Here is a 26,599-nt window from a genome sequence, read left to right on the forward strand (position 1 = left end):
TAAAGAATGATAAACAAAATGTTGTTAGGTTTTTTTTAATTTAAAAAAAGGATGGCAACTTCTCCTTTTACTTTCTTCCTGATTTCACTGAATTTTTCAAACTGATTGATACATGATGCATTACTTATTTCCATGCAGCTTTCTTTTTCTTGCCCCCTTTCTCTCAGTTCTCAAGAAGCTCCTTGAGAGCGAACTGGCTTGCCAGGGACAGATGCCTGTAACAAAATTGCTGGTCAGCAGCACTGATGGAAAAACATTTTTCCACTCTTTATCTCCTACCTGATAAGGCAGAACAGGACAAAAACTAGTATTTACATTTCTACAGTTACATAAGTACTTATTCATTTTTAAAAGATAATCAGCAGACTACAGCCATTAATATTGACTCAGACAACTGGGGAAAAAAAAAAAAAAGTAAATAGCAATATCTTTGAGCCCTCAAATTACCAGAATTAGTTAAAGCAAAACAACTTAGAAGAGTAAGATCCTCAATTTTCTTCTATCTTACAGCTGACATTCCTGAGGTTTGAGAGCACTGCTTATGGAAAAGCAAGTGGTGTGTTCAAAAATGAAAAGGGCACATAATAAAGGAGAGGAGCTGTTTGTAATCTGGCAAAAGCTGAATGCTCTGTTATTACAAAGGATTTTGACACGATTTAGTATTTAGGTTCCATATGACTCGCACGAAGTTACATGAGTCTCTGTACGACTGATTAAAAAGAAATATGGTAGAAACAACTCCTTCTTACCTACTAATGAGTTGAAAACATTCATTATCACTGGAGGTCTTCTCTGCTGATGTTTGAACCTGTGAGCGCAAGAAAGCCACTGAGGAAGATAAGGCTCAGTTTCTCAACTTTGCTTTGTTTTTTAAATGGTTGCTGTTGCTGTTGCTGTAACAGCTCCCTGGGCAAAAAGATCAGCCAGCTCTTCCTGTCTTCTTGGATTTTTGTGAAGATACTGTCTGTTTTGTCACTGCAGAGGCACTCATCTGTGACAGTGACTTCAAGCTATTGCTTGCATACTGCCATGGTTTGCAGTCAACACCTCACAAGGTCACTGCATACAAAGTTGTATTAAGCTATGAAAGCCCTCAGGTAACAAATCATATGGAGATACTCTCCACCTCTTGTCCTTCCCCCCCTTTTTTTGTGGTGTATCTGTAAAGGTAAGGAACTGATATTCAAACTTCTAACAATGCAAGAATAGTTATTTTCAGCTGAAATAATGCGATTGCCCAGCTATTTGTCTAACAGAGGGGAACACCATAAACCCCAACTCTTACTTGTTTACCTGCACAGTATCTTGTTTAAAGATATATATCCACATTTAGCTAAGTCAGTATGACACTATCTGAGCAGCCCATTTGAATGAAATGGTTCTGTTGCAATATTAAATTCCCCTTACAAGTGAAAGATGTCTGAGCTAATGATGCTGCTGTAATCCTCTTAGGCCTTGCTGTGTAGAGACCACAAACTCCTGCAGAACAATGCAATCTTGCTTCAAGCACTGTTTTGGCTTGTACTGCTTTACCTCCTGCCTTGCTCCTACATCCCCTTCTCCCACGTCCCTGATCACCCAAAACCTCCTTCTGCACCTGTTCCTTCTCTTGGAGGAGCCTGGATTTTCTGTAAATGCCATGGTCACATTCATACGCATCTGGTCCTGACTGAGCCCCTTCCTTTACTTACCAAAGTTCAGCTACCCTTATCAAAAGCAGAGATTATCAGGAGACTCAGCCAGAGTTTTTCATGCCAGACCCAGATTCTTATAGGGGATACCACTGTCCACTCAAAACTTACCAACTACTCTGTCTCTCTTACCTTCAGTCAGATTTAAGAGTACAAAAAGGACAGTGAGAATGGCCTACACTTGACCTACCTTACACGGTGCCTCCTTAGGAAAGAGGTGCAGTAAATTCTTGAATTCCTGTGTGACAGGCAGTTTCACAATTAGGCTTTGCCTGACTGAAAGCAAGTAAAAATAAAGACATTGAGTGCTTCAGAACAAATTACTGTCTAAAGGAGTAGTCTTTTATTGTCCTAGTTTTTGCTGGCACTCAGTGTTTGGGGAATATCAAACCAGCTGTTAAACCTTACAGCTTGCCATCCTTGCTGCCTGAAATTCAACTCTTACTCAGATTTTAAACATCCCTTTCTTCCATCCCTGGCACTGTCATAGTTTATTGTTCCATACTGCCCCTGTACTTCAACAGCCATGCTGCAGTAAAGAAGTCTTGCCAGAGATTCACTTCACTCAAAGCCTCAAATAAAGAGACGCCCAAGAACTTTGTAGAGGTAACCATGAGCAATGCACCTCTCTTTGTAGCTCTGAAGAGCACTGTGTTATCTGGAATAGCAAATAAGGAGATTTAAATTAGAAAGACTTAGATAAATACCTGAATAAGAAGATACTACAGAAATCTTTGCTTAACTTTGTAACTTAAGGCTTTTAAACTCAGAATAGCAAGAATCAATTACAAGTTCATTACAACCAGAATAATCAATATTTTCAGGAGAAGAAATCAAAAGTGTTTAATGGAACAGAACATAAATAAAAGAGCATAAAAGTAAGTGTTTCCTGATACGTTGTTTCCTTTCACATGTGTTTTTGCTTCTTGTTATTTAAATGTCTTCCTCTGTTGCAAAGTGCAATTTCTCTGGTCCCCAAGAAACCAGAGACTGCAAGAGACATACTTTCCTTGCCTGCCAAGGAGGTTGTCCTAGCCTGCTTTTCTTAATGGAGCATGACTCAAATAGAGAAAAGACAAATACTGTACATCATACAAGATAAATAATTTCAAATTAAGTACTTAAGACTGGCCTAATCAACCACCAAGTGGCCCAGAGGCTGTGCTTCAACTAAGAGTCTACCATCAACTGCACTTCAAATGCCCATAATGTTCACTCTTTCTCTGCACAACAGACAAATTTCTACATACTGCAGACTACATGCTCATTAGCCTGTAGTTAGCATGGTATTTCAACTGCAACCTTGTGCATAGCATCATCCACAATAATTCAGAGACTGCAGTGACTCAGACCTCCAAGCCAGCAAAGAAGCACCTGTTCGGTATGTTTATTCTTGAATGCACCATATGGATTTCAATACCATAGATGAGGCTACACACAAATTTAAATAAAATACAATAACAATAATTAACCCCCCAAAAACTTATGCTGGTTGACTCACTTAATGCTAAATTCAGACATTTAAAATATTTTATTTTCATTTAGTTGTTTAGAACACTGTTACAATCACACAGCACCAAGCCCTGGGGCACAGTAATTCTACTGTGGCACCAGGAGAGAGAAAAACTTCGAGGTAAGCAAAGTCCATCAGACGCTGATCCTATCTTTCCAAAGCAAAGTCTAGTTTCTTGCCTAGTCTTGAGAGCAGAAACTCTAAGGACTCAATCACTTTCAGTTTTCCTTTTCTTCCTAAAGCAACTCTCCACTTGGCATCTGAGGAGACGTCAAGCTGCATCTACCCACAGGATGAACAACACTTATTGCCTAGAAAGTTAAACCTTGTTTTCTCTTAATGAAAATAATTCTTCTTCAACTTCTCAACCTGGAGACAATCCATGGGGTACATGGCTGTGCAAGAGGTTCAGCAAGATGACCTGATCCTTAAGCAAATGTGCCAGCTGCTGTAGGCATCACAGGAGGAGCAATAAAGTAGATGACGTGATGCATTTCTGAAGAAAAAGTAACAAGCTGGCTTCTAGGGACAATGCCAACCCCAGAAAAATGTTTAAGCATATGAAGGCTGTGGGAAGTCTCCAAATGCTCAGAATCCTGGCTGGCTCATCAATATTATCATAGCTCATTTCTGTAAACATTTGTTGTTATGTATGTTGTTCAAATGCAACCTTCTGTTCTCCTTTTAATTGCTCTCAACTTTCCGGTTTTGTTTATAACACTTTAATGAAGATGGTGCCATTGCTTACTCTACTTTGAAGGGGCAGAAGGCAGAGGCGAAATTTTTTCCAACACTTTCTTCTACATAGAAGTTGAATATCGGGAAATCCCTTTTGACAAATGGATTGCAGAAATGGCTGGCAGAAAATGCAAGATTTTTTTTTCCTGCCTCCCTCCTCTGCATGATTAGGAGTACTATACTTCCACATTGCTAGCATTCAATCAGACTTTGAAAACAGTGCTGAAGGGCTTATATAACACATCTAGAAAACAGTCAAATATTCAACAAAAAAGGAAAACATAACTCTGCTCTTCAACTCGCACACACAGGATTCAGACTCAAGTATTAGATGCTTTACTCCTCCTTCCCTATGCTTTTCCCAAGAGACATGTTTGGACCATATAATACAGAACACCTCACAACCATGATACACGTTTTTCTCATGCAGCTTAATAAACTGAAACCCATTTTTTGTTAAGAGAAAAATGGACTTTCAAGTCAAGACCAGCAAACCAGAGTGAAGACAGAAGCATTTATTATTCCACATTACAACAGTTAATCAGAAGCATATTTGGTCTACAATAAATTGCTTCATGATAATTTGAATAACCAAGACACTGCTGCCCTATAAAGTTCTTTTTTCCCAGGAAATAAGAAAAATGGGGACCATACCGTAACTAGGTAACTGTCCAAATTTTTTTTCCCTAGAAGGATTTTATAAATGCTTGACGGGAAAAAAATCAGTAGTAAGAACAAAACAGACAATTGCTTTAGACATCCTCTCCATCAGAGTTGACTGTAAGATGCACACGGATCTCCAGATATCAGGTCTTTATGACTCCTGGATTATTTCTTCAGTTCCTCAGAAAAAAAACCCCAACAAACAAATAATTGATTTTTCATTTGAGCTTTACTATCTTTCTTTGTATGGCCAGTCAAAGACTAGTAGAATAGCAGATATTCTGTTAGTAAAGTAGATTAGTAAAACAGTATTCACATAGGTAGGAAATGGGACTCGGTTTCCTTAAATTACCTCCTTCCTTTGCAGATCTTTAAGACTATTCAACATTAACAATTAACAAAAAATAAGAGCAAATCGCCTTAAATGCCTGAAAATAAATATAATCTGCATCGATGTCTTGTGAATTTGGTATATGTTGATCCAGGCAGTTTAACTACTTCTATAACAGTATTCTCCTACTGTCACACACATGCACAGGCTTTCAAGTGCCTGGCAAACAACCCCAACAGTGTTTCAGTCAAATGGATATCAAAGATAGAAAATAGCAATAAGAATAAATTATTTCACTTCAGTATTGCCATAATCCATAACACTACCATTTCCATCACTAGGACTCTCCCCCTGTTATTTTCTCATTTCACTCCTGCACCCTGTGCTCTCTGCCTGCATTGCTTTGCCTTTCATGCCCAGGAGCTAGTCTCATCCACATCTACAACTACACTCAAAGCATTACTACAGTTGCTAAGAGCTTCATCCCGCAGCCCTTAACCATCCAGCAATAACAAGCCATGTCTTTCCCCTCCCAAAAACCTCTTTTGTCTTCCCCCTGCCCTGAAAGTTGTGCCCTCCAAGGTGAAAGGCTTAAAACATCATGGAAGAGGTCTAGTACAAGATTTGTTCTCATCGCTACATTTCAGCGTTAAATGAAGTTTGTGACCTTTCTAGCTGAGTCATTGCTCCTTCTACACTCTGTCTTGCTCCAGACATATCCCCCATTTTATGCATATGTTTGAGCAACATCTTAAAAACAGACTCACATTTATTCATATGGACATCAGAGAGTCTTAAAGACTTCTAACATGTCCTCTGACCAGCTTAATGTTCTTCCATAAAGGAGGGATTATTATTCTCCTTTTCCTATGTAGTAGTGTTACACAGTAGATTACAAGGGGCCAAGGCTTTTCATTTTACTAAGACCAACCCCTTTTTAGGAATGTTCTCTGCAGACTGAAGACAGACATAGATGAAGTTGGTTCTTTTTGACTTGAACAATCCAAATTTAAATAATCAAATTTTAAGTTATGGAGATAATCAAGTAAAGTATAGGGTTTTAATTTAAAAAGTAAGCAACCAAAGGGGTACTATTTATAATCCATAACTTTGCTATTGAAAATATCCAGCTTCTATTATTTTTCCCTCCAGAGGGAAAAAGCCTCAGCAAGAAACAAAAGCTATCATCAACCCTCATGTTCAAAGAGGGTCAGGACAGCTTCTCTGGCCCTCCAGGCATCAGCTATGAACACTGCACTGGTTAAAGCCTGCAGAGGAATTTCATCCTTGTTTCTCAATCATCTGAGACAGACGGATATTTAAAAATCATGCTTTTATTTTATATACGTCAGTGAGTAAATCACATTTACAATACAATAAATCCAGGCATGATGGACATGCTTGATCAAGGAATCCAGGTTTCTGTGCTATATTGTCTGCCTTAATTTTCAAAGACACATACGTCAATCTCATTTCACATCTCTTGCTATTAAGAAGTGAGCTGTTTGATTAGATTTCTCATTTATCTTGAAATATTGCTAGCATTCTCAAGCTTTACAACAACTAATTTCTGTCTTTTTTTTTAAAAAATGGCATCTCACAATTTGATCAACCCTAACATTTTGAAAGCTTTTTCAAAGAAACAGCCAGCTGAAGCCAAAAGCTGCATTATATGAAAGTTATGCACATACCCTAAAACTCGTTTCTGCAATTTTCATCTGAACTCCCAAAAGATTTGAGAAATTCAGAGTATTTAACTAATTACCTTGTGTACTCTGACTAGCTAAGTGAGGGGCACCCAGTCTAACCACAGGATACCCCTCCATCCAAACAGAATAAGAAAGAGGCATACAGCTGAAGCACTATAATCTTTTTTTTTTTTTTAACAAGTGTTCACACCTTGTAAACGTACTTGTTATGAAATAAGAAGAATTGGCAGTTCAGGCTCTTTATGTAAATAACCAGAATGGAATTTTGATTGAAAATGGATCTCAAAACAACAGCAAGCCCTTCCTCTGGTTATACTCTCCCCAACAATGCTGTTCCCAGCTAGAGCTATTTCCACAAGCACAAAGTATGCATGCTCCTGGTAGGCTTCAAATGGATCTGCTAGTAATTGCACTTCTAAAAACTGTGCCCTCTGCTTACTGCATCTAACACAGAAAAGATATTTGCAAAGCATATGTATGATCTATTCAGTTCATTAAATGTGTTTAAATCAGAACGCTGTTCAGTGATCACATATACACTAGCCTTGTACTTGAACTTCTAACAAAGGCGATTTTGTTAAAGTCTGTCAAAAAACTAATCTCAAAGGCCCTCTGCAGTCCCCAGAAAAGAGTCTGTTGTCTCTAACAAGGCAAAATCTGGCCAGCAGCTGCAGATGGAAGAGTCGGTAAGGTCACTGATACTTACATCTGGCTGGGGAGAGACAGTGCCTCCCAAGAGGAAGAACTGCAGAAGAAGAAAGATGCCAGTATTTCAATATTCTATATGAAGGAGAAGCTACGTGCATGAGCCATCAAATACGAGAGAAGTATGAACTGACAGATGTACCAGGATGGGACCGTAAACCATATAGATTTGTTTATTGTACATCTAAACAGACTCAGCAAAACAAGCCCAAAAACCAGCAACTAAGACACTCTAATCACAATATGAAAGGAATAACATCTACTGTCGTTTTGTTACCTTTCAATAACCTGCAGAACTATTACATTGAAAAAGGTAAGGAAAAGCAATACAGAAGAGCCTTTTCTGTAAGAGACGATAAATTGGCAAACCAGACACGATTACTGCTAACATGAATCAGTCACCTTTTGGGATGAGGTGATTTCTTTTAAAAAAGTTCTTGCACACAAGTGACAACAACACAACATTGAAGCTATGCGCTCTGTTTAGAACTGTCATATGCAAGTTACTCAAATCAATATTTTCTCAATACATTATTTATTACACTAAGTAGACTTGAACACATCTCCTAAGTTAAGACAGAGAAAACCAGGTTGAGTCACATTCCTACTAAACAGTTCCAGTAAATTAAAATATACAAAAAAATGCCCCAACACAAAAACCAACTGGAAAACACGTATTTTTTTTTCCTTAAATTACTATTAAAAGAGTTTTACAGTTTTAAGTGTCATGGTAAACTAAAGATAGCAGGGACAGCAATGAGGAGCTGTCACTGAGTTCCTTGATGAAATTGATGGAATATTGAACTGTACATAAAAAAAACCCCAAACGTGCTCCCAGAACAGTCAAGCAGTGGGTCCAGCTAGGCAGAGAGTATGTGTCATCTCCCTCCCAGTGGATTTTCAAGGCCCAAGTGGATAAAGCCCCAAGCAGTCTGTGTGACCCAAGTCTGTGTTGACCCTGCTTTGAACAGGAGGTTGGACTGGGGACTTCCTGAGGTCCCTTCAAGATTGAATTATCCTATACCTGACAAAAAATTTCTATTGCCTTTCCAACCTCATTAAATCTGGAATTAACTTTTCAGCTCACTTCAATTAAAAAACAAAACCTCAAAAATACTATTAGCTTTCCAATTTTAATAATTTCAGCAGAACGTGAACAGCAGAAACTCGGTGCATCTCTTCAGCAATGAGCAGCTGAAAGCCACAAAAAATAAAAGTCACTTCAGACATAATGCTCTATCTGGAAACAGAATATTTTCCTTTTGTTTAGTATGGCAGTTCCAGTTCTATAAATCTTGACAATATGATCCAAGTAGATTTGTAAAGGAAGTCAGATTTATATAAGATGTAAAATAATAACTGTAAAAAAAATCACTGCCTAACTCCCCCTACTGAGTAAAGGGACTGAAGTCTGACTTCCCTGTTTTATTTAAAAAACAAAGTTTGGAAGACTTCTGAATGTCAGTATTATGATGCATAATACTGACATTTATCTTCCCGACATTGCAGATACACAGTAAAACCCAGTGGTGATATTTTTCATCTCCACTGCTGGGTGAGTTGTGGAATACCAGGAATATGAAGACAAGATGCACCTAGCTCTTGAAGAACAAATTAATGAAAACTGTATTTTTCAGCTGATGCAGATGAGCTCCCTTTACATTTTTTTGCTCATTTGTTGTGGATTTACACCTCTGTTTGATAGGTGCTGGATTTTTCAAACTGCTGTTCCAGAGTAGGATGGATAAATTTCTATGATCAGTTCAGTTTTCCGCTACACATTTTTGTCTTGCCTGTGTGCCAACCCAAGCACCTTTACACCCATACACTGAGCTGGATCAAAGACTCCTCAAAGACAGCTCTGCGGGCAAGCCAAATACATTTGGCAACCATAAGGAGGGTGAACAACCAGTGCTGAACTAGTTCAAAACAGAAGCATGAAAGAAAAGCTGCTGGAAGCAAGGGGCAGCTGAAGAACAAAGAGGAGAATGCTTCAGTGAAACCCCAGAGAACACATCTGCCTCCCCAGACCATTTAAACCATTACTGGTTCACAGTCAGACAGCAGAGAGACAAGGGCCACACAGGCCTCCTCCTTTCAAGTGATCTCTAGTCACCTTACAGCCCTCCTTGGGACCTTTGCAGGGCTCTGGGGAGAACAAAGACCTCCAGGTACTTACCGTCTGATTCAAGAAAAGGTCTGCTTCTGCTGTACTTTTAAAACAAAACACCCAAACACACATAAAAAAAACCTCAGAGCCTCTCTCTAAACTTGTCTTCTCTGTCAGAGGAAACTCACTTGCTGTGCTAAGAAGTGGAGGCATAAAGGCAGCGAACTTGCGTTCCTTCCGAATTCAGGGTCAGATATTAATGGTACACCAAAAGCAGCAGAAAATTACACAGGCTTGCCCAGTTTTGCGGTTTTCTGAGTCACCACACCCTGAACCCATCTCAGTCACAGAAGCAAGACATATATCAAGCATTCCTATGCAGGGAAATCCTGTAACAGTAAACCAGGTTGTTTCCTGTTTCAGGTGGTCTCAGTAGTGCCTACTGTTCCTTTTCCCAAGGCACCCAGGAATGCTCTTGCAGTATTTGCCATGGTAAATGGTTGCACAGGAATGCTGTTATGCTCTAAACAAAAGAAATGAAAGGATATTTCTGTTAAATGTTCGTATAGCTGCATGTTCTTAAATTCAGTAAATTCTGGGAGAAGAGGGAAGATGTGCATCATCAGTGGTTGCCCTGCAGTAGGTGAGGGCACTTTTCTCTTTTCAGGAAAGCTCCAAGACTAAATACCATTCTCATTAAAAATATATAAAAATGGGGACTTCTTGCAGCATGAGCATTTGAACATATCTCTAGATATCCAGTACTACCCTTTCCTTAGAAAATGCACTCAAACATCAGGCTGAACTTGACCTTCCATATATTTTCTCACTCTAGTATCCCATCTTTTATGCCACTACAGCTACATAAGAAGGGGTGTTAGGGAATGTGTCAGTGTAGTGTTTGCCCCATTTCTTCAGTCTATGGACAAAAGAAATCAAAATAAATAATGACATAGAAACTTTAAAACCAAAAATGTATGAAAGGAGAGGAACATTGCAGAGGTTATCAAGCTTTGGGATAAACCCAGCACTGGTTACAAAACATGAGAGTTAACCATAACTGGTCTTTTTCATACAGTTTAAAGTTTCTTTTAGTCTTACAGCCAAGGCAGTATTAAAACCACCAAGCAACATTAAGGTCTAACAAAATTAATAAATGTATGTGGGGGAGCCAGTGGACTTCCTACAGAAAAGTTGTTGGAGTTTGGTGTTAGACTATAAATAGATCTCCTAAATACACACTGCCTGAAGGATGCCATCTGTAAAGTCAAAGTGTCTTACAGAGTCAGCCACATACAAATATGTGCGGGAATATTTAATGGGTGCAGTTATAAGACACTGATTTTATAACCAAAACCTTAACATCCTCACCAGTAAACCGTGCTTAAAAATAAATGACCACTCATTTGAGCGAATATGTAAAAAGTGTTTTGCTCTGGACTTGGGAAATCTCAGGTCTGAGAACTAAAAAAAGAAAGATGATAAAATACAATTCTGATACTCAAAAGCATTCTCATCAATGAACATTTTAAGGCATCAATCAAGACTATTCAGTTAAGGTATTAAAACATCAACCTGAAAAGCCTAATGAATTCTGCTTGCAACATTATGCCTTTGGTAAAATTAAGAAGTACATTACAGTTGTTAGACAAACTAAATTAATAGATAAAAGTTCTGTCTGTTTCTTAGAAATTAACAGTCATGCACAATTCCTGAAAATCAGGATTGCAGGAATTAAATTGCAAACTGTATTTTGACAAGTTATGGGTACAGACTAAATTCCTGCAAATATAGTGCAAGATAAAACCTGTTCAAAAACCTGTTCGAGCTGTCCCTCCTTTTCAGCAATGCTAACCGGCCAAGTCTACCAGTGAAAATTTTGGTGCTTAGAGTTTAAGGCTGTAAAAACTTCTTTAATCATAGTCATGAATTTTAGAGCCTAAAATGAAACATTTTTTTTTCCATAAAAACATTACTATTTCATATCCTGTGACAAACCTGTTGGAAGATATACTGCCCACGCTACTACAAGCGATGAAGTCAAGAGAAGTAGTCCGACAAATTATCTTCCTTACTGCAATGCAAGAAAACTCTTAAGTTACTTGTTTCTATATGTTAAGAAGTGAAAATCAGTGTCATGCATGCGTTAATGTAAGCCCAGCAGCCACTCTGTTCTCAGCATAACAGCAAAAATATAACTAGGTAACCCTGATTACCTGCAGTCCCTGCGCACATTTCACCACACACATACTTTCAAGTCAGCTTGGGTTTAGAAATTATTCATCCTTGGTAAATAGCACCAAAACAAATACCTTCCAAAGAGGCACAAGGTATCTCTTACACCTCTCAACCACAAGTTGAGAGAAGTCAGAGAAAGGACAGATGAAGTGTGCTCAAGGACAGCAGATTCCTAAGAATTCTAATTATTTTTAAAGTAGGCCAACCCCCAGGACATATCCATTTCATCCAGAAAAATTAATCCAGCCTGCTCCCTGCCATCCTCTTTTCCCAAGGCCCCTCTGGCATACACAAAGATTAAAGGCTACATGAACTATCCTGGCAGCCTGCTCCTTTTCATCACAGCAGCTTGACAACTCCCCTGTCATCACCAGTCTTGGTAGAAGATAATAACTAGAGCAAAACTTCGTGACTTCCCAAGAGGTGACCAAGATGACTATTCCCAGAAAAGGCAAGTCTGCTCTCTAATTCAGCAACTCTATCTTACAGAGATTCCATAACTTTTTTTCACTACATGAAATAATAGTGATGGTATCAACACTTTGGACTCCTAAACACTGCTCCATAAGTCAGCACTCAAGCGTCTCATTGTACATTGACAAAGCTGTGCCAGAGTAACCATTTGCTTCAGGTTTGACATTGAAGTTTTCTTCCAGTCTTGACTCCAGTGCAACTGATAGCTGTACTCTTTGAGGATGTTTTTTTCTGTTGGTGACCCTGAAGGAGGAACTCACACCTGGACCTGCTCAAAGAGCTTCATGACCACACTGTCAAGCTAACACTTCTTTGCCTTCCTTAGCCCAACCTTTCATGCACTGTCTGCATAACTATAAAAAAAAATCAAAAAAAATCAGCAAGCCTTCAAGACAAGTACTTTAGCTTGGTATCAGAAAACACTGAAAGGGACAAGACACAAGGAGTCTTCGATTCTATGACACCGAGATCACACAAATGCACCCCAGAAACTAATCTAGTCTTACTTCAAATGCAAAGGCTACCATACCTCCTCAAGATCATTTTACATGATCTCCATAAAATTAATAACTTAATACACTCCTACAGAGATTGAAATATCAGCATTTGAAGCTGAGGATCTCCAAGAAGTGATACAAGAGGCAGCAGGAGAGTCTCCTTACCAGCAGGAGCTGGAACACAGGAAACCCTCATACCACCCTTTTGAATCTGAGAGCTGCTGGCTAAAAACTCTCTATCAAGAGATAAACTCATAGCGAATCACTAAAAGCTCATATTCCATCGAAGAAGCAAAAACCAAAAAACCTACCCCCATCTTTTTCCACCTCTGCATATTACTGAGGTATTATTTTTAAGCCAATAACCTGTGAAGGTCTCAGTTCTACACAGGAGGAAGATGTTTCATGGAGAGGAGGGAAATAGGGGTGGAAAATGTGTAAGAGGTGAGAGAAAACCAACATAGTTCATAGCTGCTGTTTAAACCTCCTCAGAGACGTTGGCATGTTAGACTAACACTGTGGGAGATGGATTAGCAGAGCCAGAGCAGATGAAGCAGTCTGAGCTGCACGATAAATGCACCATTGACACATGCACAGCTTATAAAAGACATATATTACAAACCTTGAAGAGCTGACTTCAAGGCCTCATTTAAGTGAAAGTGTAGCAAATCTTGTTTCAAGACTAAAGCACAGAGAACAATTTATTTTCTCTGAGGAACATGCTGTCTCAATATTATCTTTCTTGGTCTTGCTTCCTCAACAGGAAGAACAGAAAACTCAAGACATTACCATCCCAGATATTTTGAAGAGGTAGCTTGGTTACGTGTTTTGGTTTTGCTTCAAACTGTTATTACAGAGGGAGCCTTGTCTATACTCAACCTAAAGTGCTAAACACATCTTTCTTTGACATATCTAGAATTGTTATTGACTAGCTCAAAAGAATCACACAGAATCACAGAATAACCAGGTTGGAAGAGACCCACCGGATCATCGAGTCCAACCGTTCCTATCAAACACTAAACCATATCCCTCAGCACCTCATCCACCCGTGCCTTAAACACCTCCAGGGAAGGTGACTCAACCACCTCCCTGGGCAGCCTGTTCCAGTGCCCAATGACCCTTTCTGTAAAGAATTTTTTCCTAACGTCTAGCCTAAACCTCCCCTGGCGGAGCTTGAGGCCATTCCCTCTTGTCCTGTCCCCTGTCACTTGGAAGAAGAGGCCAGCACCCTCCTCTCTACAACCTCCTTTCAGGTAGTTGTAGAGAGCAATGAGGTCTCCCCTCAGCCTCCTCTTCTCCAGGCTAAACAACCCCAGCTCTCTTAGCCGCTCCTCATAAGGCCTGTTCTCCAGCCCCTTCACCAGCTTTGTTGCTCTTCTCTGGACTTGTTCCAGAGCCTCAACATCCTTCTTGTGGTGAGGGGCCCAGAACTGAACACAGTATTCGAGGAGCGGTCTCACCAGTGCCGAGTACAGAGGGAGAATAACCTCCCTGGACCTGCTGGTCACGCCGTTTCTGATACAAGCCAAGATGCCATTGGCCTTCTTGGCCACCTGGGCACACTGCTGGCTCATATTCAGTCGGTTGTCAACCAACACACCCAGGTCCCTCTCCTCCAGGCAGCTTTCTAGCCAGACTTCTCCTAGTCTGTAGCACTGCATAGGGTTGTTGTGCCCCAAGTGCATGACCCGGCATTTGGCCTTGTTAAACCTCATGCCATTGGACTCAGCCCAGCGGTCCAGCCTGTTCAGATCCCTTTGCAGAGCCTCCCTACCCTCCAGCAGATCAATACTGCCACCCAGCTTAGTGTCGTCTGCAAACTTGCTAAGGGTGCACTCGATGCCTTCATCCAGGTCATTGATGAAGACATTGAACAGGGCTGGACCCAGCACTGAGCCCTCGGGAACCCCACTTGTCACTGGCCTCCAGCTGGATTTCACACCATTTCCCACCACTCTCTGGGCCCCGGCCATCCAACCAGTTTTCCACCCAGGAGAGTGTGCGCCTGTCCAGGCCAGAGGCTGACAGTTTCCCAAGCAGAATGCTGTGAGAAACTGTGTCAAAGGCTTTGCTTAAGTCCAGGAAGACCACATCCACAGCCTTTCCCTCATCCAGCAGCCGAGTCACTTTGTCATAGAAGGCGATCAGGTTAGTTTGGCAAGACCTGCCTTTTGTGAACCTGTGTTGACTGGGCCTGATCACCCGGTTCTCCTGCATGTGCTTCATGATAGCACTCAAGATCACCTGCTCCATGACTTTCCCTGGCACTGAGGTCAGACTGACAGGCCTGTAGTTTCCTGGGTCCTCCCTGCGGCCCTTTTTGTAGATGGGCACGACATCAGCCAGCCTCCAGTCCAGTGGGACTTCCCCAGTCTTCCAGGACTCTTGGAAGATGATGGAAAGGGGTTTGGCCAGCACATCCGCCAGCTCCTTCAGTACCCTAGGGTGAATCCCGTCTGGCCCCATAGACTTGTGACTGTCCAGTCGGGCTAGCAAGGCTCTGACCACCTCCTCTTGGATCACGGGAGCCTCATTGTTTAAATATCTCAAGCTCTTACAGGTAAGAGCTGAGAAATAAAATGGGGTGCTGCTATGCTTCAGCCCTGTTGAAATGTTATTCCTCATTTTTTTTCAGTCATCCTTAAAAGGGAAATATTTTGCTATGGGTTAAAACCAAAGCAAATTTGTTGGGGAAAAAAAAAGTTCAAATATGAAAAAAACTACATTCAATTTCATTAAAAATTTTTTTTTTCCTCTAATGCACATTATTTAACATAATACTTTCTGCCTTATAATCAACTGTAGTCATTCAAATCAGAACAGCTCTTGCTGAGCCATTTTCATCGCCAATTTTTTTAAAGACAATAAAATAAGTAAGAAACTTTGTGGGCTGAGAACCATCTGCATATGCCTTAATTTCATTAACAGTTATATTTTGAGACCTTCAACTGTAAAGAAAAATTTCCAAATGTAAATAGCATGTAAACTGGTATATTGTTTTTACAATAAGCTTTCCTACATTTCTCTCTTGCTGCTCAGAGGTTTACAGCACACCAGTGTTGACCGCTGCTATTTGCAACTGAGTGTTCCATGAGGAAATGAAAGAAATACAAGTTGTCAAAGGAAAATAAGTTGTATCTTAGGAAAGCCAGAGCAATACTAAAACAACATTGCTGGAGTCAGTGATTGGAATGAAGTGTTCAGGAAGAGGTGGCACGAGAGAAACTTAAAAGAATTACAGACCACCACAGAGCAATAAATAATTAGTATGTCATAAGAGGGGGAGGAAGGCAATTTGTTCTGCAATTTGCAAGAAGCATGTTTAATTCCTACTTAATACGATCCTTTTTTAAAAAGAATCATCTCTTCATTATGAAAAGTAGTCATTTTTGATTTAGGCAGAAAGCACATATGCAGCCTTGTAATAATAATATTTTTATTTCCATATGGGAAGTCACTGTGTTTTCAGATAATAGGAATTTTGCATTATAAAATGCATCCCTAGGGAAGCACCAGCTACTTAAAAAAACAGCTCACATTTAGCAAATAACTTGGTTTTGGTTTTTTGGGGTTCTTTTTGGGTTTTTTTTTCAAATTTCAGACCTAGCAATCCAAATGATCCATCCAATGAGTAAGCAAACATTTCAAAACTGTTTAGTCCCAAGCAGGGGAACACAATAAGGTTGCTTATTCGAAAAACAAAGGTAGAATACAAGTATGAGCATTCTTTTCTGTATCTTTTTATAATTGTTAACCACAAAACACCCCTTTTCCACAAAAACACGTGCTTTTCCAGCAAGCTCCTTCAAAGAGGAGTCTACAACTAAACTGATAAATACCAATCTAGTTATTTGCTGTAAAGCACAAACTTAACCTTTGGTTTAAGTTTACCGACTTCTACTGACTTCAGGGGCTTTTTCCCCCCTCTAAAAGTTATATTAAGTGAAAGGCCAGAATACTCTCAAATGCAAGCGTAAACAGTATCACAGGTTGCAAAGATATGCACGCTGCTGGCTGCTTATTGCTGCCATTCTGGCAACATCTTCCTTTCTGAACACATTACCTCGGCATTGCTATTAAATCATGGAGGGGCAAACCTCACTTACCGGAACAGTGTCTAAATCTAGAGCACTGTGGGGTGGAGGTGGACAGCTACAGGTAGATGCAAGCACAATAAATTCCCTTTAATTCACTAAAAGATTAAAGAAAACTGATAGAGGAGGCAACATTTTAAGCAGCATGCTGCTATTTTTACACTAATTGTTCACAGTAGACATTTGTTTTCCACACTTACAGAGGAAATCTAGTAATTAAATATAAGTGTTACCAGACTTGGAATCCCTCTCTCGGATTATACGGCCTAGTTTCTGTAAAAAGCATCTCCCCCCACCCCCGTAAGGTAGAAGTCAAACCTATTAATGTAACAGCTTATCCTGCCCTATTTCCACTTGGCAGTCTCCCATAATGCTGATTTAATATCTCACAAAAATAGGACAAAGACACTGTCATTTTTCATTAGGGAACATCAGCTCAATACAAGCAATTTTAACTCTGCTGAGCTTGGGCTAGGGAAGGTGCATGCTGCACAGCCACGTGGCAACACCTCCACGTATATACTTCCGGATGTAACATATCTTCTCAAGGCTGGCATCCTGATGACCCAATGGGCCTTTTATGATAACAAAATTTAATAGTACCATAATTTCTGCTATTTCAGCTTCACCATCGTCTCTTAATTCACCACCTTTAAAATAGTGAGTTATCTATTACCCAGATTTTTATTTTAAAAATAACTTTATTACATGCTATTTTCAATACCCCATTGTTCAGACATTAAGCAGCAAAACCTACTAATTCTGTTATTTTTTTTTAGACAACAACCTACCCAATCCATCGTGTTGATTCTTCCTGATTTCTGTTGTCTCATAGTTTCTCCACTAAGGTACTGCAACGGGAGAATCATTTTACCTGTACAGTTCCCTAAACAGACACAAAGAATTTTTTTGCTGCATAATCTCACCTAAGAGAGCAGAGACAGCTTTCATCCTATGCTGGGGATTCTGCCAAAAGTTCCCTGGTTCCTTCTCCTGCAATGTGATTTGTTTTCTTAAAAAGCAAACACCAGCCTCAAGATCTTCAACTTTTTTAGGTGGTACCACAAATAGTAACACTTGGGGCTAGAACAGGACAAAGCGAATCTCGTCACATACATATAGAATGGTACAAAACTGCTCTCTCTAGAGGTGTAGATATTTAAATAATAGCCCTCACTTATTACAAGAGATCTTTGTGACAAAAGAATTCAAGTTTTAATACAATCTATGTATGTATATATAAATTGTAGGAATTATGTAAGGCATTGTTTTCCATTTCTTCACATTATTCAGGAAATCACTTTGTGGTCATTTATTCTGCAACATAACTGGAATCATTTGTCAAAAGATTTCATTTTTAATATGATAGGGATTGGGGTTTTTACATTCTCCCAAGGGTGACAGATTTCTACAAGCTTTTTCAAAGCCAATTTAGATGAAAGCACACATTAAAAAGAATTAGCATTTAATATTTCAAAACATTTTGCCTATTACTGTCGCTAGCAACAATAGATTACTATAATAAACAGAAGGGGAAAAAGAAAGTGATGGTTACTTTCTACAACAGCAATACTTTGGCTATAGCAAGCTCACTGCCGCCTTGCGCACACATTTCAAACCAAACTTGTTAAACAAAAAATCTGCCAAGGTGTTCAATTCTGCTGAATGTCACATAGGAAGCAGCGACTTATTATGGCTTTGATCATAGGAGGTTGTGTGCCTACATCTAGCCATTCACCTATAAGGAACTTTTCACACCCAGATAATGAACGATTGCATTGAGTTTTCAGATAGTGCCAGAATGGCAGAATCGACATGGCAATCTTTGTGTTAGGTCTCACCCAATTACAGAAAGGCAAACCAGTAGAAGTGACCTGATGTATAGGTAACTATACACAGCAATTGCAGAGAGAGATTATTTTGCTATTTGACCCCTCATTTACGACAATGCATCACCTTTTTAACAAACTAGACACTTGCATCCCTTCACTATGAAACACCACTACCCTTGTTACATCAGATATATCATCTTATTCCACTTCCCACATTTCCTCCAGTAATGAGATCAACTTCAAACATCTCAGTTTCTCTCCTAAGCAAATTTGCCGTTACTCCTTAGGGGAAAGTGGAGAATTTCTGTTGGGACTTCCACCACAAAGAATCTAATTTAAACCACAATAACACTTCAAGTTCAGTCTGTAACTTATCATTAAGATCTCAGTGACAATCCAGCCAAGGCATACAGGATATTAGCGGTCCTTAAAATGGGAGAGAAGAGGTGTCACCAGAAAGCTCAGAAAATATCCATTTGGCTTTTGTTTCTTTTTTTCTATTTTCTCTTCCTCCACATCATAAATTTTCCACTTTCTAGCAGCCACATAGGAACTGCATTGTTCAAACTTGGTGGGTGGTGAAGGCCCGTTGTTTCTTGAACCAGAGCGACGTGCCAGAATGGCCACCTACACCAGGGCCCTCTGCAGAGCCTCCCTTACCAATCTGAGAGCAACTGCTCTGCCCTTGCTTGAATCTTTCTTTACTGTTTCAGTCCATTGGTTCTGACTGCTGTACTACCCACTTCTTGATGACACCAGCTTTTAAGGTTGTACCTCTGAGGCTGATCATTAGCGAGACGTCTCACCAGAGACCAACAAATACTACAGCTATGGGATCCCTACAGCAATTGTTTTTACAATAAATAGACTCAACCACTTCCTGCTAGCTCCAAACTGTGATCCGTTGTACCAGAAGAGCAGAAGGTGTCAGAAAACATCCAAAAGACTCCACAATATGCATATAATAATAGAATCAATGATTCTACCTGATCTTTTCTCAGAGCTACAAACAGAAGTGCCCTTGCCTAAATCTTCGGTGCCTTTGTAATCCTCAGGTAGAATCTGAAGACTGACCTTAATATATTTTCATCATTTCTACTTGGTTAAGATTAGAAACTATTCTGTTTGGATATTTCTGATAATGCAGATAAACACATATTTAACCTCTCCCTCTTTTTCTTGCAGAAACAAAGCTCCACAGTTGGGTTACCTGGAGAAGGACTTTATCTCTACAACTTCTGAATATGCTTTCAGTGAACATACACATTTGTAGTGGTCTTCTATCAGAAAGAAAAGGTCTTATCTCCCAGCTGTCTGTACAACTGGTATTACCTCTGTGTTCTCTCATTTCCTCCCTAAACAGCCACTTCTACACATTTACTTTTCTTTGAAGACTCCCTGTATATTACTCATCTTGCCTCTCCAGAAGATCTCTGATATATTTTAAAATCATTAGGAAAAAATACTGTAACACAGTATTTGAACGTAGAAAATACTTTTTAAAAAAAGTTATAACACAGAATTTTCAATATTACCTACTCTCATTTGCTACTGTAAGCAGGAAAAGATTCAAGGTTATAAACATAAAAGAACAACACAGAAGAACAACTCAGTGTTACTAAACAGTGCCTAGGGTTACAGTGCAGAGAGGGAAAGTGTACGGCCTGAGGTCAGCTATAAAAAGTTAAAATTCTATTTTAAGCTGGTACTGTCTGAGGAGAAATTTTACATTTGTTGGCTAGAGTTTTCAGCACAAGCAAAGGGAAGAGGGTGTCATACAGGAAGAATAATAATTCTTCTGTTACTTTTATCTTAACAAACTTTCCGGCAGATAACAAAAGAGCAAACACACACACTTGTATGACTGAACAAAGTGTGTGCCAGTGCGTTTCACAGAAACGATTATTAAAATCCTAGTTTCAGTATGCCAAAGCTGTAATAAAGCACAGCCCGTTTGCAGGTGTTACAGGGAGCATAACCCGAGATGCAAGCCCACCTCATGGGGTCAGCGTTGTCTCGCCTAGCAGGATGCAGGATACACAGGCCTTAACCTTCCATGTATTTCTGGGGTCCACCAGCTCTCCAAAAAACAGCTGGCACACTGCTAGTAGCAAGCCTGCTCATTACCGTTTAACTCGTATCCATCACCTGAGCAGCATCTGAAGAGGAAGGCAGTTGAAACCAAAACATCAACTTATTAATAACAATACCATTTCCCAGAAAATGATGAAGCATGTGTTACCCTCTCTCACATGTATCATAATGATAACTAAACAGCTGATCTAGCTAATGAACCAAATATTGTTTAGATTTCATCTTTGATGGTGTTTACTTAATATAATTATATCTACTCCCAATGAAGAATGGATTATTTCCCAAGGTGGCTGTTATGGATATTTCCGCCTCCAGTCAAGGCAGTGATAACCAAGACAGAAAGCTGCTTTATTGGGGGCTGGACTATAAAAACTCTTCTTACTCCTTTATTGCCAAACACACCAGCTAGAAACTGTTTCTGAATTAGACCTCACATGCACTTGGAAGGAGATACAAAGGTTCGGCTCAAAGGTATCCACACCAAAGCCTTCAGGCTTATGTGCTGGACAGCATGATTCCTTACAGCACCTGAATAAATTGATACAGCATAGGAAGCATAAGAATACAATATTTCAGTTGTCAACCCAGAATAACCATTTGAAGACGGTGGCTGCCCTATGCGCTAACACAACCATAGCTAATTTTTTCTCTTTTTTTTCCACAGAGGATGTCACTTTACAGGTCTATTACAATTTCCTAAGCAGGAGAAGTAATTCAATTGGTTTTGAGGCAAAATGTTTACTGCTCTACATTTCATTGGTAGGTATGCAAATAAGATTCCCAGAGATTTCTCTGTACGCAGAAAAGCCCATGTTGTGTCTAGAAGCACATATTACAGAAACTTCACCACTTAATAAACTGCCTATCTCCAAAAGCACCGCTATGGCTTATTATCTCAGCAGTAACTGCCAAGATACAGCAAACTGTAACAGCTTCACAAGACAGAGCACCAGCTGAAGGAGTCCAAAGTCACTTGCAGTTTTCAAAAGCAACAATTCTGTCAGCTTGTTTCCCTTCCACAATTATTCAAAGCAGCCTGCTAGAGAGGACCAAGATCATTAGTGATCATAACACACCATGAATGGATTGCTTTTTAAGAAAACAACTGTAAAATTTTACAGCTTTACCAAGATGAAAACTACCTTGACCAATCTTTCTTCAAACAGATCTCCTGAACTCTGGTTATATTACGAAGCCCTGGAACACCGGATGAACACGGAGAAAGGCACTTTGACTCCTTCCAAGACACTGGTGCCTACGGGTCAGATTATTCTCACCTGATGCGACCACTGCAAGGCTGGCTCCGCAGATTTGCTGGCCTCGCCTCCCAAAGCATTTCTGGAGGTTCCCATCCCTCTCAGTGCCGCCTGCCCTGCGCCCCACAGGTCCCCCCGCTATTTCAGGGTGGGAGATCCGCACCGCCAGCGCCAGCAATGCTCTTGGCTTTCTGTGCGCTGCTCTTGAATTACCTCATCGGCTGCCTCTCCTTGGAGGAACCTGTCAGGGAAACGCCAGGAGGCCGATCCTTGACCGCGGGATGGGTGGCAGCGGGGAACACCTGCACCCTCCGTCGAGAGAGCCCTTCGCGGGATACTTAGGGATGGAAAAGCCCCCGAAGGAGACACGAAGGACCGTAAAAACTCTTCTTACTCCTTCACTGCCACGCACACCAGCTAGAACCCACTTCCCAGTCAGACCTCGCACACACGCACTCGGGAGGCCGGCACAAAGGTTCGGCTCAAGGGGATCCGCAGCAGCCTCCGGGCTCTCGAGCACGAGCCGTGACAGCACGGCAATAAACGGATCCCACACACGCCGCGGCGGCGGCGCCGGGCAGCCCCGGGGCGGCGGCGAAGCCACGTCGCCCGGGCCGGGGACGAGGGATCCGGGCAGGGCTCGGGGGCGGCCGGCGCCACCCCCGCCGCCCCTCGCCGGCGCGTCGGGCCTGCAGGCCGCGGCCCGGGCAGCCGCCCCCGCTCCCGCCCCGCTCGCCCCGCACTCACCCGTCCCGGCGGCGCCGTCTCCTCGGCGCGGGGCGACAGCGAGGACCACAGCAGCAGCAGCCCCAAGAAGCCGCCGGCCAGCAGCACGGCGCGCAGCAGGAAGCCCAGCTTCAGCCGCATCCTCCCTCCCTCCCTCCCTCCGCCGCGCCCGGCCCCGCGCACCGCCGGGGCTTCGGCCCGCCCCCTCTTCTCCCCGCGCTGCTCGGCGGCAGCCGCACCTACAAACTTTTTTTTTTTTTTTTTATCCCTTTCCTTTTTTTTTTTTTTTTTTTTTCCGCCCCCCCTCCCCCCTCCCGCGCTGCCAAGCCCGCGGGGCGCGATGCGGAGTAGGAAGCGGCCGCCGTTCCACGTGGCCGCCGAGGGCGCCTCGCCGCCCGCCGCACCTGCCCCCGCGCCGCAGGGAGGGGAGCGCTGGGGCGGCCCCGGGGCCGGGGGCGGCTCGGCCGCGGGAGAAGCCAAGCGGCTGCGGGAAGGCTGAGGCACCTCGGTGCGGGATCCCCTGCGGTGCGGTTAAAACGGCATCGAGCAGCCGAGTCCTGCCTCCTGGTTGCTCCAGCCCGCGGACCTGTGACTTGTGGTACAGGCGGCTTAGAGAATCCCCCGAGGGGAGCAGAAAGCGAGGGAAAGCTTTGAGAGCCTTTAGCTTAGCTGGCAAGGTACTGGATCAAGATGCATCTGACTGATGCCGTGAAAAGCCAGACTCAATAATCGATGCCAATTTGATTATTAAGTAAGGAGGCTGAGGGGAGACCTCATTGCTTTTTACAACTACCTGAGAGGAGGTTGTGGAGAGGAGGGTGCTGGCCTCTTCTCCCAAGTGACAGGGGACAGGACGAGAGGGAATGGCCTCAAGCTCTGCCAGGGGAGGTTCAGACTAGATATCAGAAAGAAATTTTTTCACAGAAAGGGTCATCGGGCACTGGCAGAGGCTGCCCAGGAAGGTGGTTTAGTCACCTTCCCTGTAGGTGTTTAAAAGACAGGTAAGACGAGGTGCTCAGGGACGTGGTTTAGTGTTTGATAGGAATGGTTGGACTCAATGATCCAGTGGGTCTTTTCCAGCCTGGTGATTCTATGATTCTGTGATAAGGTATGCGGGGGATAGCTCCACCTAATGTGCCTGCAACTTCCACCACAATCCACAAAGGGTATATACAGTCTGATTATACGGATTCATCACTTTTCCTGGACTAGGTGTGTCTATTGTTGTCAGTTCCCGAAATTTATTTACGTAAGTTCCCTCCCTTTGGTGTGTGTGCTCTGCCCTCTGTGGGTCTTGAGCTGGGGGCTTCTGGAGGAAGGCTCGCAGTCTTCTTCACAGTGAACTTCTCAACTCTCCTTCTTGCGCATGCTCTTATACAGCTTGGGCACCTCGTCAAGGTTGCATCTGCTCCTAGCTGGTTCTTCTTTCTCTTATCATTGCACTAGTTCTTATTATCTGGCTTAATTAGAAACGGTCACAATCTTTCCCATTTGTTCTAACAGCAGCCTTGTTAAAATTCCTTATGTAAGCGTAAGTATCCAAGTGCAGGCTAGCCGAAAGTTATTATTCAAGCTAATCATACATTTTAGTTCTAAAATCACAAAACCTATACATAATATTCATAGAATGGTTTGAGTTGGAAGGGACCTTAAAGATCACCTAATTTCACCCCCCCTGCCATGGGACACCTCCCACCAGCCCAAGGCCCCATCCAACCCGGCCTTAAACATATAATAGGTTAGTAACTTATAACAAATAATCTCTTCCTTCAAAACTTTCATAACCTGTAGGGTATAAGCCTTCTAGATCTATAGAACTATATCCATAGAACTAGGTCCATATCATATCATATCATATCATATCATATCATATCATATCATATCATATCATATCATATCATATCATAGAATTAGATCCATAAAGCTCTTGGCACGCTGTTAAATGATTTAGAGCATTCAGACTTCTTGCATTTTAGGCAGTACTTACTTGTGTCTTTGTAGATAAACCTCTTATATCACTGTAGTCTTGCACATATCCTTTGCAAGTCACAGGCAGCATTTCAGGTGGGAATAGGTCTGCAGAGCTTCAGAGTGTAACCTCAGGGAAACATTTATTGCTTACTTTCTGTGGAAATCAGTCCTGTGACAATTACATTTTTATGGAATAGTTGTATTAAGAACTTGAAGTAGTTCGATATATTTACGACGAGGGTGGTGAAACACTGGCATGGGTTGCACTGAGAAGTTATGGATGCCCCATCCCTGGAAACATTCAAGGTTAGGTTGGATGGGGCAGAGTGACCTGGTCTAGTTGGAGATTCCGTGCTCCTTGCAGGGATGTGGAGTAGATGACCTTTAACAGTCCCTTCCAACCCAAACCATTCTATGATTCTATGATTCTAAGGTGTAAACACTTAGCTTCAGTGATGGATTAACTTCAGTGATTGACAGGACATGGGAAACACAGCCCCGTAAATTTCTGTATGCAGCCCAGTCAGGACAACAATGGTGTGTGCTCAGCAGAGACTGTAAAGTCAACGGATTTCTTTCCCTGAGGATAGGAGATTAAGCATGAGATTGCAGAGATGTTATCAGCCCTGAGTTTGTGTGTGTTTTTATTACTAATTTTATGCACTAAAAGTCAGGCATTCTATTTCCTCCTTTGAAGGAGTACTGCACATGCACATAAACACACAGACCTGATTATGTGAGCACTCCACAGAGTACAGTGATGCAAGGAAAATACTTTGTGTATTCAGTACTACCCCCTTGTTTTGACGTTTTTCAGTTCTCTTTCGTGTGTGCACTGGGAGGATATCGGTTCCAAGGATTCTGAATGTTAACTTTCAATTATAAGCTCCGTAGAAACAAAACAGGATATTGCATCCTGAACGGGATCACTTTGGAGTTAAAAAAATCCCTCACACCTAAGTGACTTTTGTAGTTGGACACACCTAAGCAAAGAAGTCTCTGTTTATTCATCTAGCTTATGCAATCTCACCATGTAATCCTCCTCCTTCTGTAAGATCACAGTATGAGATGTAGACAAATGCAATATTTAAAGCGTAGGCAACAGTTCTAATCCATATGAGTGTTTGTGTGGCCCTGGGACTTATATGGGTCTCCAGAGTTGTTTCTTTCAAAGCCCTTTCGCTGTTTGTGGTTGCAGTAACCACACAAACATCCCAACACAAAGGTTTACGTGACCATTTTCAGGTAGATAACAGCACCTGTACAGGGCTGGGAGGGACTGTTATTTTTGATGGGAAAGGCATAGAGCTGAGATGCCCAGCTCTGAACAGAGACCTTGCCTTGGTGAGCCTGGCAGGAAAAGGCAGGTTGGGACTACAAACTGTGAACTTCTGTATCCTGCCAAAGAGGTATGGAAATTTTCCTCCTAACTCTTCTTTCACTGACTTCTGGAGACCTTAGTGCAGCAAAAGGTGTTATTCCCTCTTGTTTTATTCTCCATTTTTGGTGTCGGTTTTTACTGTCCTGTGCTGGTGCTCTGAGCACACTCTAGAGTGAACAGAAAAAATAAATTACTCTTGGCACTGCACAGAGGGTCCTGTAAAACTGGCCACAGCCTTGTGGTGTGACACTGCTCTGCTGCTGCTTGTCAGAGCTGAGAGTGACAGGGACAGAGTCCTCTGTGAGCGAGTGGATACTGCATGAATTCACATTTATAAGGCTGCTTGCCAAAACTTTTTTTTTTTCTTTTTTTTAAAGAGGAGGCTTGCATTCTGCAGAAACCCATGGGTGAACCATGCCTCCGTTATTATCAGAGAGAGATGAACAGTGGAAGATGACCAAGAGTTTTGTTGTGTTTTGGTTTTAGGTACCAGTCAGTGAATTCCCCCATTAGTTGTTCAAGGACAATTTCTGTACAAGGCATTTTAAAAACCCCTGCCTTTTCCCCTGGAGGAGA

At 41.6% G+C, this 26,599-nt stretch overlaps 1 protein-coding gene across 4 annotated transcripts in view; it reads right to left on the bottom strand.

Moving 5' to 3' along the window:
* Nucleotides 1–26,599, bottom strand: part of GALNT7 (polypeptide N-acetylgalactosaminyltransferase 7) — a 91,448-nt gene that overhangs the window by 47,007 nt on the left and 17,842 nt on the right. For 2 of the 4 annotated variants that reach the window (XM_069855780.1, XM_069855781.1), the window contains exon 1: nucleotides 22,693–22,812. The exons of 1 other annotated variant lie outside the window; for it this stretch is intronic. In XM_069855780.1, coding sequence (XP_069711881.1) covers nucleotides 22,693–22,812 — 120 coding nt within the window. Of the gene's footprint in view, nucleotides 1–20,591; nucleotides 20,612–22,692; nucleotides 22,813–26,599 lie in introns of those variants that run through there. One more of the 4 variants, XM_069855783.1, reaches the window with a different exon arrangement.

This window comes from Phaenicophaeus curvirostris, chromosome 4, assembly GCF_032191515.1.
Source record: "Phaenicophaeus curvirostris isolate KB17595 chromosome 4, BPBGC_Pcur_1.0, whole genome shotgun sequence".
Taxonomy (NCBI): domain Eukaryota; kingdom Metazoa; phylum Chordata; class Aves; order Cuculiformes; family Cuculidae; genus Phaenicophaeus; species Phaenicophaeus curvirostris.